At 37.0% G+C, this 14,319-nt stretch overlaps 1 protein-coding gene across 1 annotated transcript in view; it reads right to left on the bottom strand.

Annotated features, from left to right (window-relative positions):
- USH2A (usherin) overlaps positions 1–14,319 on the bottom strand; it is a 396,109-nt gene that overhangs the window by 134,582 nt on the left and 247,208 nt on the right. Inside the window, 2 exon segments of the mRNA XM_050894852.1 lie at positions 6,023–6,165; positions 6,338–6,488. Of these exon segments, the coding sequence (XP_050750809.1) occupies positions 6,023–6,165; positions 6,338–6,488 (294 nt within the window).

Below are 14,319 nucleotides of genomic sequence, written 5' to 3'. Positions count from 1 at the left end.
ACAATCAAGCAGTTTGTTGTGAGGGAACGGAGAAGCCTTTTTATTCCTACTGCATAAGTTGCTGGCATTACAGGTGAAACATTCATGGTAATTAGTTGAACCTGTGCTTCAACCCCCCCAGCATTTAGACATATTCCTTAAGGACGATCTGTAATGTATGGGAGGAGCTGTCAAACTTAAACTTTGGGTCCCCCTAGTCCCTCCCCCTCCCCTCAAAAAAGCATATTTTGGTAGCTAGCATACCTACCCACACATTCCCTACTGCCCTTTTAAAAGAGAGACTTTTAAGACTCTCTGAGTTCAAACAAGACGTTTGAGAGATGCTTAATTGGCCCCACTGGATGGGAAAGCATTAAATCCTGGTCCCCAACACTCATTCGGTGTAGCTTCTTTTTAAATGGCAAGCAGAATCATCTAATTCTATATACAAATCAACTAGCACGATACTGCTTGGTTGAAAGGGTCACCACAATTATGTAAAACATGAGTATTAACTATAATTGGGATAGTTTGCTAATACAATAAAAAGCTCTGAACATGAGAAAAGTTATGCTCACAGCAGTAGCTATCACTTTCTAAAGTAAGAATTCATGGATGAAATGACATGAAAAAGATGGTTATAAAATTTTAATGGAATGATAAAAGGCAAAAGTCAGCCTCTCAGCTGAATTCTTAAAATCCCTATATATCACAATCAGCTCCTTAACTGTAAAATCAATGTGGAGTATAACATGTTGTCAATGTGGTTGTCACTGGAGGGAAGACTGCAAAGTGACAGCTACACAGCTCAGCCTGACAATAATGAAAATAAAACCATAAAGCCTTTTACATGGATGTAATTGTTTATAGAAGTAACTACTGAACATGGGAACAGTAGGCATCTTTTTCCTTAAGATTCTTAGTTCATATTTCAAACCATTTCATTACAGTATTAATACTGGAAGGTAGTTTCATTTTGGCAAATGAAATTATCTTTTATGGCAGGCTATTTTGTTCATCTGCTTCAAAAGTTCAGACTCGACTTAAAATGAAGGCACAAAATTGTCATTAATCTTTTTTAATTCCCTGACTAGAACCACGCATTTGTTTACTTATTCTACAGACTGGGGGAGCAAGGAGCTATACTCTCATGGATGTATTTCGGGGGAATCTATACTTTCATTAATATACTGAGACATGGACCTGGACTACTGCCCTTTAAAGCTAATGAGAAATACCTGATTTGCTGGAACTCTCTCACTAAGCAGAATAGAAATTCTGTGCCTTTTATTCTTGAATCATTTACTCTTTTCAGGAACATGGACAATGAAATTATGCATATTAACAAAATGTGGTGTCTTTCATATACTACCGACTGTATCCAGCAGAAAATCCAAATTGTGTAGCTCTGGGCACAAGGGACCACAGGAATCTTTTATCACATCAGGTCGCAGAACTCAAAAGTCATTAAGCTATTCATGCAATGACATGGAGTCCATATGAACCCCTTCAAATATGTATTAAGAGCCGTCTTCAGAATATTCAGACTTCTTGCCCTCTACTGCTCCAAAAGCACATTGGTTCCAGAACCTCAGCCTACCAGTTAAGAAACTTCTTCTAATTCCTAATCTATAGGCATACATGGGCAGTTTGTACTATTTATCATACGATCATCGTATCAGACCTGCCATGATACTACTTCAGAAACACTTCAATATTTCACGTGACTTTCTCTTGCCTTTATCACCTCACCAGGTTTTGTCTTCTCTTGCTTCAGTTTCCATTTATCTTTCTTGAGCACAGGCGACCTCTTTCACATCAGCTATGGATTAGTTTATATGCCTAAATTATATGGACCTAACTTACATAGCTAAAGTAGGATACTTGTCCTCTCAGACAACAAATATAACCAGCAGAGAAAGCAAGCACTTCCAAAAGCTGAGAACTGCATCATCTACCCTCTTGTCCTGCATCGCCTCTCTCTATTGTCTACATAAGGAAGCTTTAAGAGAATAGGCCTCCTCACCCTGGAACCAAAGCTTTGTGGTAAGCATACCAGTGGAGCACACCGTAGCACTCTATGTGATAGGAATAGCGCTTCCCTGTTTTGTCAAGAAATAGCTCAGCTGATGCATTGCAGGAGCTCTTTTTTTTTCTAATTGGTTTTTTTCCCCCCTCAACTTCCATACGTAATGATCTTAAGTGACTCCTGTGTACTTTTGACATTACTTATTGTGAATAAACATTGGACTGGCCTATAAATTCTTTATACATAAAAGAAATGGACTTGCAGTCACTTATGTAAGGACTACAAAATAAAAAATTGGACTGCCTGATAGGCAACTCGCAAAACCTTCTCTCTCAACTAGTGCAAGCCAGGCACTTATGAATCATATGCTGACCCACGTGACTGAAATGTAGCCAATATAGAGAACATGCTGGTGACTGAGATGTCCTGCTGTATGCAACTCATTGGACTGCAGACAGTTTCTGGGACATTCGAAAGAAAAGAAAGGAACAGGAAGCTTCTCTCTAAAGTCGCAATTTTGCTAGCTTACAACTTGTCCAAATCAAGATGGATTTTCTCAAGCACTAGAAGAAGCACCTTTCTCATTTGGGAACTATCCCCCTGATCAAAGATTACACCGTGTGGATTGCTACCAGCCAATATAATGTTGCGAATCACAAAGCTACACCATAAGGATGCAGCAGCTGCCATTGGGCCAGCTTCAGGTAACTACAACCAACTCCTTCACAGCTTCCTTCTCAGATAGCTCAAACACTTGCCATAACAAAAGGGAAAACTTAACTGATATGTTCTTTCTTATATCTAGAAAATTTCATTTTATTTCTGAATGCAGTGCATGAAATTCTGCTCTCAGTTCAATGGTACCTACTGACCTCTCAGTTCAGTGGTGATTACATTGATTGCAAGAGAGTTATCTTAAATTTCCATTCAAGTTACTGAAAGCAAGATCTAATCCAGAAAATTCATCAACTGTTTCTATTTGTCTGGCAGTAAATAGTCTGACGCTATACTGACCAAGATCACTGGAACAAACATCTTTTATTAACACATTTAGCAGGTTTTAAAATATTCATAGGATATGTACATTATTGTTATCTGGCACAGGCAGGTTAGACTTTAAAAAATGCATGGAATCAGTTACTAGTTTCACACTCATGTAAATGGAAGTATTTGAAAATTATTTACAGCATTTTTTCTTGCATTAAAAAATACCCCAAACCTACTAATCTGTATATTAAGATATTTTATTATCAGATACAACAGATTTTTATGGAAGCATTTGCTAATTTTTCCTTAATCATTCCTAATATCCTCCTAGTTTACTAAATATTTATCATAAATAAAATATAACATGCAGATATATTGTGAAATCATCAGCTTGTATTAGTAGAACTCTATTGACTTTAGAAGTGGATGTGTTGATTTACATCTATTGCTATCAGGTGTATGTGCACATAAACACACACACACACGTATATTTTATTCCTACAGATATTTTATGCTTTGGTGAAACAAAAAAGATGTATATTCACTGCATAAAATTCAATAAGAACATGTGTACACACATATATTTTAACAGAGTAAGAGATATGGGAAATTTCTACTGTCAAATTGTACTTTAAAAAGTCAAAGTCTTGGTTAGCAGGGCCAGGAATTAAGTGTACTTCTGCAACAAGCTGTCAGTATAGGCAGTTTTATAAGAAACATATTGAAACCTTGACAGAAATACTGCTTATACCCAATGACAGTCATTCAGTCTTAAGCAATTGAGTTGAATATCCTTTCACAGATGGCAGCCCTCCACAATGACACCAAAACCAAAGTCCTTTGTCACCACTGAAAGTTGGGGGTTTTTTTGTAAATTACAAGGGTTGTTGGATACTGGGGACACATCAGCATGTATTCTTTAGCAGTATCAATGAAAATGGAATAGGACATTTTAAGGAAAAGAATTTTCCCCTTGGAGACATGGAGTTTATAACTGAACTGCAGAAGTTTGTTTTAAGCTAAGGAACAAGATGCAGCATCATAGCCGAAGAGGCGAGCTCTTTGTTAATCTCAAAATATTTTAATTGCGTAAACACTGGCAGAGGCATTATATTTTTCCTTTCTTGCTCTTAAGTTTCCTTTGGCAACATCTACCTTTCATACTAACTTAAGACATTTTTGCAGCCAGGTTTTGCAGAGGGTAGCATTTCATGCTAGCGCACAAAGACCATCCAAGTTCTATGCAGCAGGTAACTTCTACATATATGTTCAAGAAGACTATATAGGAATGCATGTCCTGTGTAGGCCTTCTGCCCTATCCCTAACTCCCAAAAAGAGAATTTTAAAATTCTACACCTACTACTTTGCACATAAAATAATTTTTACATATACTAACAAGTGATGCATTTTAAATGCTCTTCTGTGCTCCTCCTATCTAAAAAGAAACAACACTATGTGAACTATCTGACCAGAGCTAAATAATCATTGCAATTTGAACAAAATAGTCATAGGAGACTGGTTGCATTTAGACCATGAATGTAGACAAGTTTAATAATATTTTATCCACTTTTGATAACAAACAATTACAAGGAAGGAATTGAATCTCAACGAAGACCTCCACAGGTAGGTAACACATCTCTAGTACCAAGTTCAGAACTTACTTTTATTAGGTAATTACTTATAGGTAATGTATTCATAGAAGCATTTACACCTTTGCAGCTTAAATGGATTTATCAGATAAATTTCTGTTGCAAATTATTTGCTCAGGTTCAAAGAAAAACGTTTTACAATTGTGGGAACACATGTTTTCTTCTGAGTATTTTCTCAAGATAGACAGCTATCCATTTAGAGAAGGGGCTAAAATGAAGTTGCGTCACCAGCACTGAATGTTTGCTACAACAATTGCGTATGAGCATCAAGTTAAATTTATGATCTGAAAGGCAGATCTCATATCAGTGTAAAATAGAGTAAGACCACAAGGCACTTTGGTGTGAAGGCAGAGAAAGCAACATAGCAATAAAACCAGTAATGAAACACCCCCAACCTCCCTCCCCCCTTTTCCTGCTCAGAATGACTTACTTTCTTATTAAACAAGACATAACAGGAAAAATCTCTTTAGAAAATACTTAATTTCTCTAAAATTTGGTAAAATGGGGTCATCCATTACTGATCAAAAAAAAAAAGGCAAAGAATATATTTGAAAACAACAGATTTTTCAAAAAAAAGTGCTATTAGATATCCTGCTACATTGTAAGAGAAAACTAATAGCTCAGTTTCTTAAAAAAAGCTGGAAATTATGTATTTTGCATATGTATTATGTACAACAAGCTCAAGTTTTGTCATATGTTTCTGCTTACATATTGTATCAGGTGCAAAATCTTGCCCTGCCAACTAAATGGCTGTACCTATATGCTGATACCTGTTTGTTAAATCAAGGGGCTGTTGAACAAATTATGTGGAGTGAGTCTGCAGAACATAGAACTATTAATGAGGAAAGTGATGGGACTGGCAATGACAACCTCAATTTCAGACCAGTAGATCACCACTTTGAATTAACAAAGATCACTGGGAATGAAAAGTTCTATTCAGCTGTGGTACAGCTTAGGTATTCTCAACACAGAGATAAGACAACTGTCATATACTATTAACTTCAACTTATTTTCTCTGATATGACTGAAATCAGAATTGAGTCCCTGAATATAAAGGAATACCACTTACAAAGCTGTACTTACCAGTGTATCTTAAACTAACCATATATGAACACATATGCATGGAGGGGTATTATATAAAGAAATAAGATACTACTTCACAAAACATATATTTAAATATTCATGTTTTATGAAAATCTAAGACAACAGATACTTGATCCCTTAGGAGTTATTATTGCAAGTTAATATTCAGGAGGGAAATACATTATTGCTATTTAACTGAGAAAGCTAGATAACCAAAAGAAATTATGTGCAATGGCAGCTGAACTGTTATTTGTATTTTCTGCTAAAGAGAATTAAATAAGATCAGACTGCTTACTGTCCTCTGCTGTAGTCATTGAAGTCCAGTTGCTGTAAGCATTGCCATAACCATTGGAGGCAATCACTCTCATCTCATACTCAGTGTATGGCTGAAGATCTCCGACCCTGTGTTGTAAGGAAGCAGTAGGGCTGGAAAGCAAACTGCAAAGAAAAGCAGAGTGAGTTACATCATTAAACATCCCAGCACCTAAAGAAAGACTAAAACGTTACATGTCTTATAACAAAACCAGCCACCCTAAAGGTGAGCCATATTCAAGATAACGGGACTTTTCTTGCTCAGCAGTTGATGGTGGCCTTGCTATGGTCTGCATACTCTAAAATGTCACCAGCAGAATGCCTCCGCCGCATCTGGAGTCGGTAGCTGGGCGCGCCTGGGGCATTGTTGCGAACTGGTGTAGACCAGACAACCTGAAGACTGGTCGGAGTGGCAGATGAAAGCCTTGGAGGCATCACGCCATCTGGAGCTGTCGAAAAACATGGATGAATTAGAGCAGAGAAAACCATGGAGAACATATGCTGGGTGGAAACAAAATGCTCCGTATACTGGAAAAACTGTTCCTCGGGATCCACAGCAATGTTAACATGGTCCATTTAGTTTAACATTTTCACTACTGAACAATGCTATTTCTTCATTTTCTTCTTTCCAATACAGTTATGTGAATATCATTTTGCTAAAAGCAAACCTCTAAACACCAAAAGTAATTCAGAAGCAACATATTCTCTATCACCAGTTCAAATACTGTCTACTTCTCCTTGTGCCCAGCCCTGCCACCCCGGGAAGTTCAAGAAATGCTCACAGAAATGTTACCCAGCAAGAGTAAAATTGATCAGACTTTTTGTCATTGAGATACCTTCTCACCCTTATAAATTAATAATAATTTAAAGAGAAAACAGCAGAAATTTTAAGGGAAAAAATGTCTTTAGGTAGAAATCAAAATAGATTCACTGAAGTCTCAGGCTCTAGCCCACTGTTTTGTTAAGGAAATTAATTTTTATGAAGTCCAGGAACTGCAGATCAAAATGTGTCAGTAATGATACCACCAATGACCTTTAACTGCTGCAAATTTCACTGCATGCAGTAAAAAGGACTATGCTAATTTGCACCCGTGAGTTCATGGCTTTGTTTTTTCTATAAGAAGAAAATAATCTGTTGAAGAAACTTTCTGTATGTAAACACATCTGGAACTTTTATATATAATGCATGTCTGTAGCCATAGCTCCGTAGCTCTTTTCCGGAGAGTTAAAACACTGGAAAGTTACTGCCTTTGTCATTTAAACTCTTGTATAATAGTTTTGCTTTTCATGGTCGAGCAGTTAACATTTGCTTCTTTCTTTGGTCTTTCCAACAGAAATTTTTTGTTGCTGTTATTTTCTTTCTTCTCTATTGGAAAAAACAGTCTCACAGATCTGTAACTTAAGATGTAGTTGTAAGCCTCAAGGCATAAGTTGTAAGTTGTAAGATGAGCGAACAGTATTTTACAGTAAGTTTTATGATTTTCATTTACCACCTGTATATGAGGTGGTTACTAAAAGGAAAGAAATAGACTTTGTGATACATTGACTGAATCATTCTCTCCCCGAAACAGATGAAAGGATGGCAGTGGCTCCAAAAAAAAAAGTCATCAGTCATATACAATGGTTTTTATTTATACGGACATATACATAGAGAGATATGTGAACTAGCATCTGACGCTTTTACTCTAATTATACATACTTATGACTGGGGAATTCAAAATTATTCAGCTCCAGCTCCAAATTGTATTACGTAGAAAGGCACATGTCTTGCTCCAATCTAGAGACTTGTTCTCTTTCCCTTAAGTTCAAGGTCTGCCAGTTTTCATAAGAAATATTTACTAAAAGCTGGCTGCTGGGGTACCTGAATTATTACCAGGTATTTTACTTCTGAGAATTGGCCCCTAGCCCTGCAACCCTCTTGTTTTTTTCAGGACAAGATGAAGTGGAACAGGATCTCCAGCTTCCCTCACTGCCTTCCCCTCCTCTCTATTACCGTGAAAAAGACAACATAAAATTTTTGGGCTTGAGCCAGCCTGGCTGCCTTTGGATGCTCCCTCCTGCTGCTGTTATCTAGACCTAGGCAATAAGGCTCCAGTAAATCCCAAGTAAACAGGAAATCTTCCTGTTTCCAAATCCAGGAGATGTCTGAGGCTAAGGTAATTCATGGTCTGCAAATCCCTTGCCAACACCTTCAAGGCCAATCAAGAGCTTGTGAGTACCTCAACTCAGAGGGAAGAAGATGGCTGATTTAACTTGAACAGCCCCCAACATCCCTCCAGCTGAGCCATCAAAAACAAACATCTGCACACCAAATGCCTCTGTATGTGAATTAAATTTCACTCTCAGAGTAAAATGGAGAACATGTATTTACCTCACTTAACGTTGTTCTGTTTAGCAGCAACATAACTAATGGCGTTAAGTTGTGCAATAAGGGGGTTTAAATCTTGTGGATGTAAAGTACAGTATTTGCAGATAATCATGCATTATTTTGGCGTCCCTTTATAACGTGACTCCTGAAGTTGTTAGCAGGCAAATTCAGCCAGCACGAGAAAGATGGCGCAATTAATGTAAAAACTTTTATTAGAGGGTTTTAAAGTATTTTCACAAGCTCACACTAACAGAAAGACTCAATATCCCTTTCAAAGCAGGGTACTACCTCATTTACCTAAGCTACCTGTCTGTAGCTTAAAATGTACCAGTTGTTTAAGTGCACACAGAAATTCTACACAGCAAAAAAAGCTATATCTAAAAATGAATCTAATTAGCTGAGCTGTAATTTGGCCAGGAAGCCAAAGTTCACGTTGTTATTGAGGAGATAGTGTGAGCAACTCACTGAGGAGGCAAAAGTGTTAAATTTATTTCCAGTTCTGTCAGGACACATCACTTCACCTTTGTCTTTCATTTCTCAATCTGTTAAATGGAGATAATAATACTTATCCTTCTTTGTAAAGCTCTCTGAGATCTACAAAGTAAAAGCTCCGATTAAGCTTTATGTATGTATAGTGGTGGTTATTATAGCGATACAGGAATGTTCATCAAAAAACAAAGATGTAGCTGTCTAAATGTCAATAACAATTCACAGTGCGGATGTTATTTTAATGGCGTAGGTAATCTCAGCTAAATGTTCAAATCTCTTCTACCAACAAAAGCACAGCATAGGGAAGAGCAGAAAATTTGGACAAATCTCTTCTGTGAAAGTCAACTGACCTGTAGAACAAGCCAAGCCCACTACTTTCAACCCAACGTGTTAGAATACACAGCAAATTTATTTAATCTGAAAGACTTCCTGTAGCTCGCAGAGAATGTCCTCAGCTATGCACTAGCGAGTGTCCTCAGCTCTGCACTTCCAAAGGAATAGGGCAGGGGGGCAAGAGGGTACAACAAATAAATTGTCAAGTCTCTGCTGAGTCATAATGAGAAAGGTACTCTATTAAACTAATCACGCTTTGATCGTTAAAACTACAGAGCACTTCCCCCAAAAAATGGTCATTCTAAATTGCACACAAAACATCCTTTGACTATTTCAAACACTCCTGATCACCAAGGTCTTCAGTGTAACATTTCCCTCAGCTTAACCCTTTTTATCCAATCCATATTCCCGAGAGACTCCCTACTACCCAAGTAATAACTGGCAACCAGCAATAATTCTACTGCGAATTTCTCAACAGAAGAGCCATGTATCTATCAGCTTGATATATTGTCTTGAAGATGCTATGTTGCTCAAAAAGCTCCCCTCAAGCTTTAATATGACCCTCAGGGGGCAACCACTCCACTTGCAACCTACTGAATCAACATCTAGCCCAGTAAATCCTCACTTAGCAGGGCAGAAAGTCACGCTTTGTATATGAAGAGACTACAAAGGCAGAATAAAATATTTAATCAGATGTCAATTCTAGTCAAAGAATTAATAAACAGCCCTGCAAAATAATAAAAACCGGACTGTTTCAAGCTGACAATAATATATTATATTCCAGATACTCAGGTACATGCAGATGAGTCAAGAAAGATCTGATCCCTGCTCAGCCACTAATGTGCTAAGCAGTCTTTGAAAAGTGTTTCGATTTCTTGCCTCAATTTCCTTATCTAAAACAACATATGCAGTAGTAGTCAGCTTTGAAATTATTTGTTTATTTTAGGACAGCAAGTGTTGTGTTAATTGATTGTGCTTAAATGCTTACTCCACATTGAAAGCCTATTTTTCTGAGAGGTATTCATTATATTTATCATAAGGATATATCTGAAATTCAGATTTTCTGAAAGTAGAAGACTTTGAGTAGGACTATTAAAAGTGAACTACCATTAGGGCAATAAATTATTATTTAGTTATAAAAATGTCTGCACTACTAATCTTTAATAAGAGGAAGAAAAGCCAGTAGAGCTCGATTTGATATCTATCAAATTGGTGTGAAGTGACACCACTTTTAACAGTGATCAGATATATTGGCCCTGCTGTATCCATAATATCTGCAGACAGGCAGCTAGAAGAGTTTGGAGCTGTGTAGATGTAACTGTACAATTTGCCATATCCGCATATGTAAATATTTAGCACAGATGATGCATTTGTATCTTATCGAAATATTTTTCATACACGTGGATGCAAATGATAACTGCAGGCGTTTAACTACAGAGGAGGAAAATAGGGTCTACACAGTTTGTGCCATAACAGCAAGGAAAAGTTTCAGTCAGACTGCCTTTAGATGAATGTCTAGCTCAGTCATGCCTACTCTCACTCTTTTCCAGGTTCAATTCACAAACCCCATTTCTTTATCTCATTGCAGTGGTTGTTTAGATACTCCTGATTCATTTTCTATTTTAGGTGCCCATACTGAGATCATCTCATTACGGCACTTTTTATGGCAATATGTTCTGCACGTTGACATTTGTTTCTTCTGATTTTCCCAGGTATGCCTGTTATCTAGTTGTTTGCTCAGTCCAAATAATTCCAGTCATTGCACTCTTCATAATTCTCAACATGGGCATGTGGTTTTGTTTCATTTAACCGAAAGACAGGCCATGATACTGGGCCATATGTCATCACTAGAAGGGCATGCTAGTTATAAACCTTTATCTATTGGCAAAGCAGAAGATTGCTTTTTTTGTTTCTTATCTTCACAGGTTCATTGAAGTTTACTCCTGTTTGGTTTTTAACGCTCTTTTCCCAGTTATCTTTCCTACTCAGTCTATATACGCAGTTGTTCTTCATTTTTCATTTAATATATATGTTCAACCATGTCATTTTCCACCTACTCAATGCTTAAAGAATGCATAGAGTATTCTTGGATTTTCTTTTTGATTTTATAATTTCACTGATACGTGTTGTCAGTTACAGATATATCTCCATCTAGTAAGACATATACCAGGGACAACACACCCCTTATTCAACACACATCCATGCACTTTGGAATATACAATGTGAAGGGTCCATGGTGGCCTTCTTGTTTGCCCCTCTCTGGCACGTGGGGCTTGGGAAGAAAGGAAGCTGTGCTATGGGAACAAGCAAGTAAAGAGACATAAAGGAATAGCTTAAAGCCTCCATAAACTTCCCAGTAAATCCAACCTGTTCAGAACTCATGTTAGTGAAATTTTACTTTCAGAAGTGTAACATAAACAGGATACAGAAATATCTTGTTCTGTCTTCATGATCTATCCTGTTTTATACATCTGATCTCTGCTATAATAGTAATTTCATTTGAAAAGGAGTGGCTTTGTAAATCTTTTCACTTTTAACATTAATCTTTAATGTTACTTCTACTTGTAAGGCACAATATCACTCAGAAAACTGAAAATAAGAAGTTTGAAAAATCTAAAATTTGTCTTTATCTGGATTGAGTGTGTAAGCTCTAACTGCGCATTTTCCTCCACTTGCACTATTTAGTATTCCAAGCCGCAGAGTACAATTTTAGTAGAGCCCTGAAAATCAACTCAGGCTTTACTCCATGGCCTGCAGACCTGATGTTTAAGACAATTTCTTTTGTAATCCCAAAGCAGGCTTACTTATTCCTCATTAATACTGCTCTAGCGAAAAACAAAATCAGATCTCCCCCTCCTTTTAATGAAATTTTCTTCATATGCAACCTGAACATCTGCAATCCAGATATAGGTCTCAAGTAAAAATATGTGTAAGAGATGCCTCTTTCCTAAGTGTTATATTTTACTGAGCTCAACACTATAAAAATGTCTTATAGATTTGTCACCTTTACCTTTTATATAAGAAGTAACCTGCCTTCCTTCCTCATGCTAGACAGAAGTTTATCCATGTTACTCAGCAAGAACTTTGCTAAACTCTAAAAGCTACAAAAGAATGCCAATAAGCAATTAGCTAAATGATTAATGATTTTAATACCTGTAATAAAAACATTGGATGGAATTTATAACTGCCCAGTAAAACTAATTATTCATCAGACTGTTTAAAATGATGCCTAGCCAATAACTGTCATATCACAAAATTAATTTAAAAAAAAATACTATGAGGAAAAAACATAGAGATTGGTATTACAAAATCAGGCAGAAACCACAATTAAACAAACAGCTCCTGTGGGTTACTTGTGACTCTGGTTACTGGAAAATGAAATATCTCTGTGAAGTAGCTTTGAGAAACTATCAGATCTGCTTCTTTTTACTTAGGAGAACAGATGTGGCAAGAGCAGAGGGAACAAGATCCTGTCTATCTTCATGCAATAGCTTGAGCTTCCTGCATGAAGCAGCTTTAGAGATTAATTTCAGGACTTTTTTTTTTTTTTTGAAAGGAAGAAGGTGAAACAATTTGACATCATCTTCAAAATCTTGCAGCTTCCCTTACAGTTGATATCTGCAGGCAGAGAGCTGTGACCAGAGGCAGATATGCTAGCTTCCACATTGATGGAAACATCTCTGGTGAGAGTCTCATAGACTGCTGGTGAGGCGACACTTGGCTGAACTGAAGTTTCTTTCTTAATGTTGACGGTACAATTTCAAAGAACTGCAGGCTGTCTTTTAAGCTTTTTACTTCATGTTTGAAACTAGACCGTTCTTAGATAGCTCTGGAAATAGAGGCTTCCCGAAAGCAACAAAAAAGCAAATTCTATCAAATGGTTGGGAATGATGGTTCCCAACCATAAATGATGGTTGGGAAAAGACCAGGGAAGAAAGTTTAAACCTGTGTGGCTTAAAGAACAATAGAACAGCAAAGGGATAGACATATAGGAGTCTTCAACTTTACGGAAGTTTTCCAAAGACAAAGAGAATCTCTGTGTCCTGGGAAACAGGACATACAGTAATGGGATTAAACTGCTGCAAGAAAGATTTCAAATCTCCATCAGACTAAACAAATGTTTTACCAGAAATAAGACAACTTATGGTTTTGAGGAAAGAAGATGCATGAGATGATTTCCCAATGAACTCTTTTTCAGCCTAATAATTCAATGAAGGGGATTCTAACATCACAGAAGATGAAGAAGAAACAAAGAAAAAAGAAAAGACACAGAGGTGGTGATGTTACAAGAAGCATATGCCTCAATCTGAAGCATAAGTTGTTGAAAATTAATTTTTAATATTGTTGTATTCTATAACTGAAAGCAAAAGGATAACTTAGGATATTCAAAACCAGAAAGCAGCATTCTACTTGAACAAGTGGATGCGGTTTCTGCAAATGACTGCTGCTATATCTCCACTCAATGTGGCAAAAGAAACTAAGAAAATATAGCAACCTAACTAAACGCTAAAGAAAGTGAGATATTAGAAAAGATGTGATTGTTCTCATTAAATAAGAAGTCTCCTGGTTCAAATGCTAGCATTATGTGCTCTCCTGCAGTATGAATGTGCCAGTGGACTGTTACTCACAGAACAGTCTACCCTGCTGGCAGAAAACTAAAGTGTTACCATTTGATGTGCATTTTGACAGAAGCATCAGTTTATATATCACTAAATGTACAGACTGGAGAACAATGCAGGTTTGCAAATAAATTAGATCTGCAATAAGATTACCTGTAGTTATTTTTAATCCATAAATTTCTCTGCAGTACATAGAGGATGGTGTGAAATACTGCCATTTCTGATGGAATTCAAGCTTGAGAGTGTCCATAAGTAGAAAACGGATCTGACAAGCTGACAGATTAGCTGGTGTTAGGGAACCACTATGCACAGTGGGTGGTGCAGTATCTTGAATGTCCTACAGGTATCTGCAAGATCCAGGTCACTGGACTACCTTTTGGTCATGAAACAACTGAAGCCATAACAGACATTTCCTCCCTCAAATTCTTTCCTTATTTGCAGAAAGAGGAGGAAAAGAGGTTTCCTCAAAGT

The sequence above is a fragment of the Gymnogyps californianus genome, chromosome 3 (assembly GCF_018139145.2).
Source record: "Gymnogyps californianus isolate 813 chromosome 3, ASM1813914v2, whole genome shotgun sequence".
NCBI classification, from domain to species: Eukaryota; Metazoa; Chordata; class Aves; order Accipitriformes; family Cathartidae; genus Gymnogyps; species Gymnogyps californianus.
This window is presented reverse-complemented; position numbering and strand designations above follow the sequence as displayed.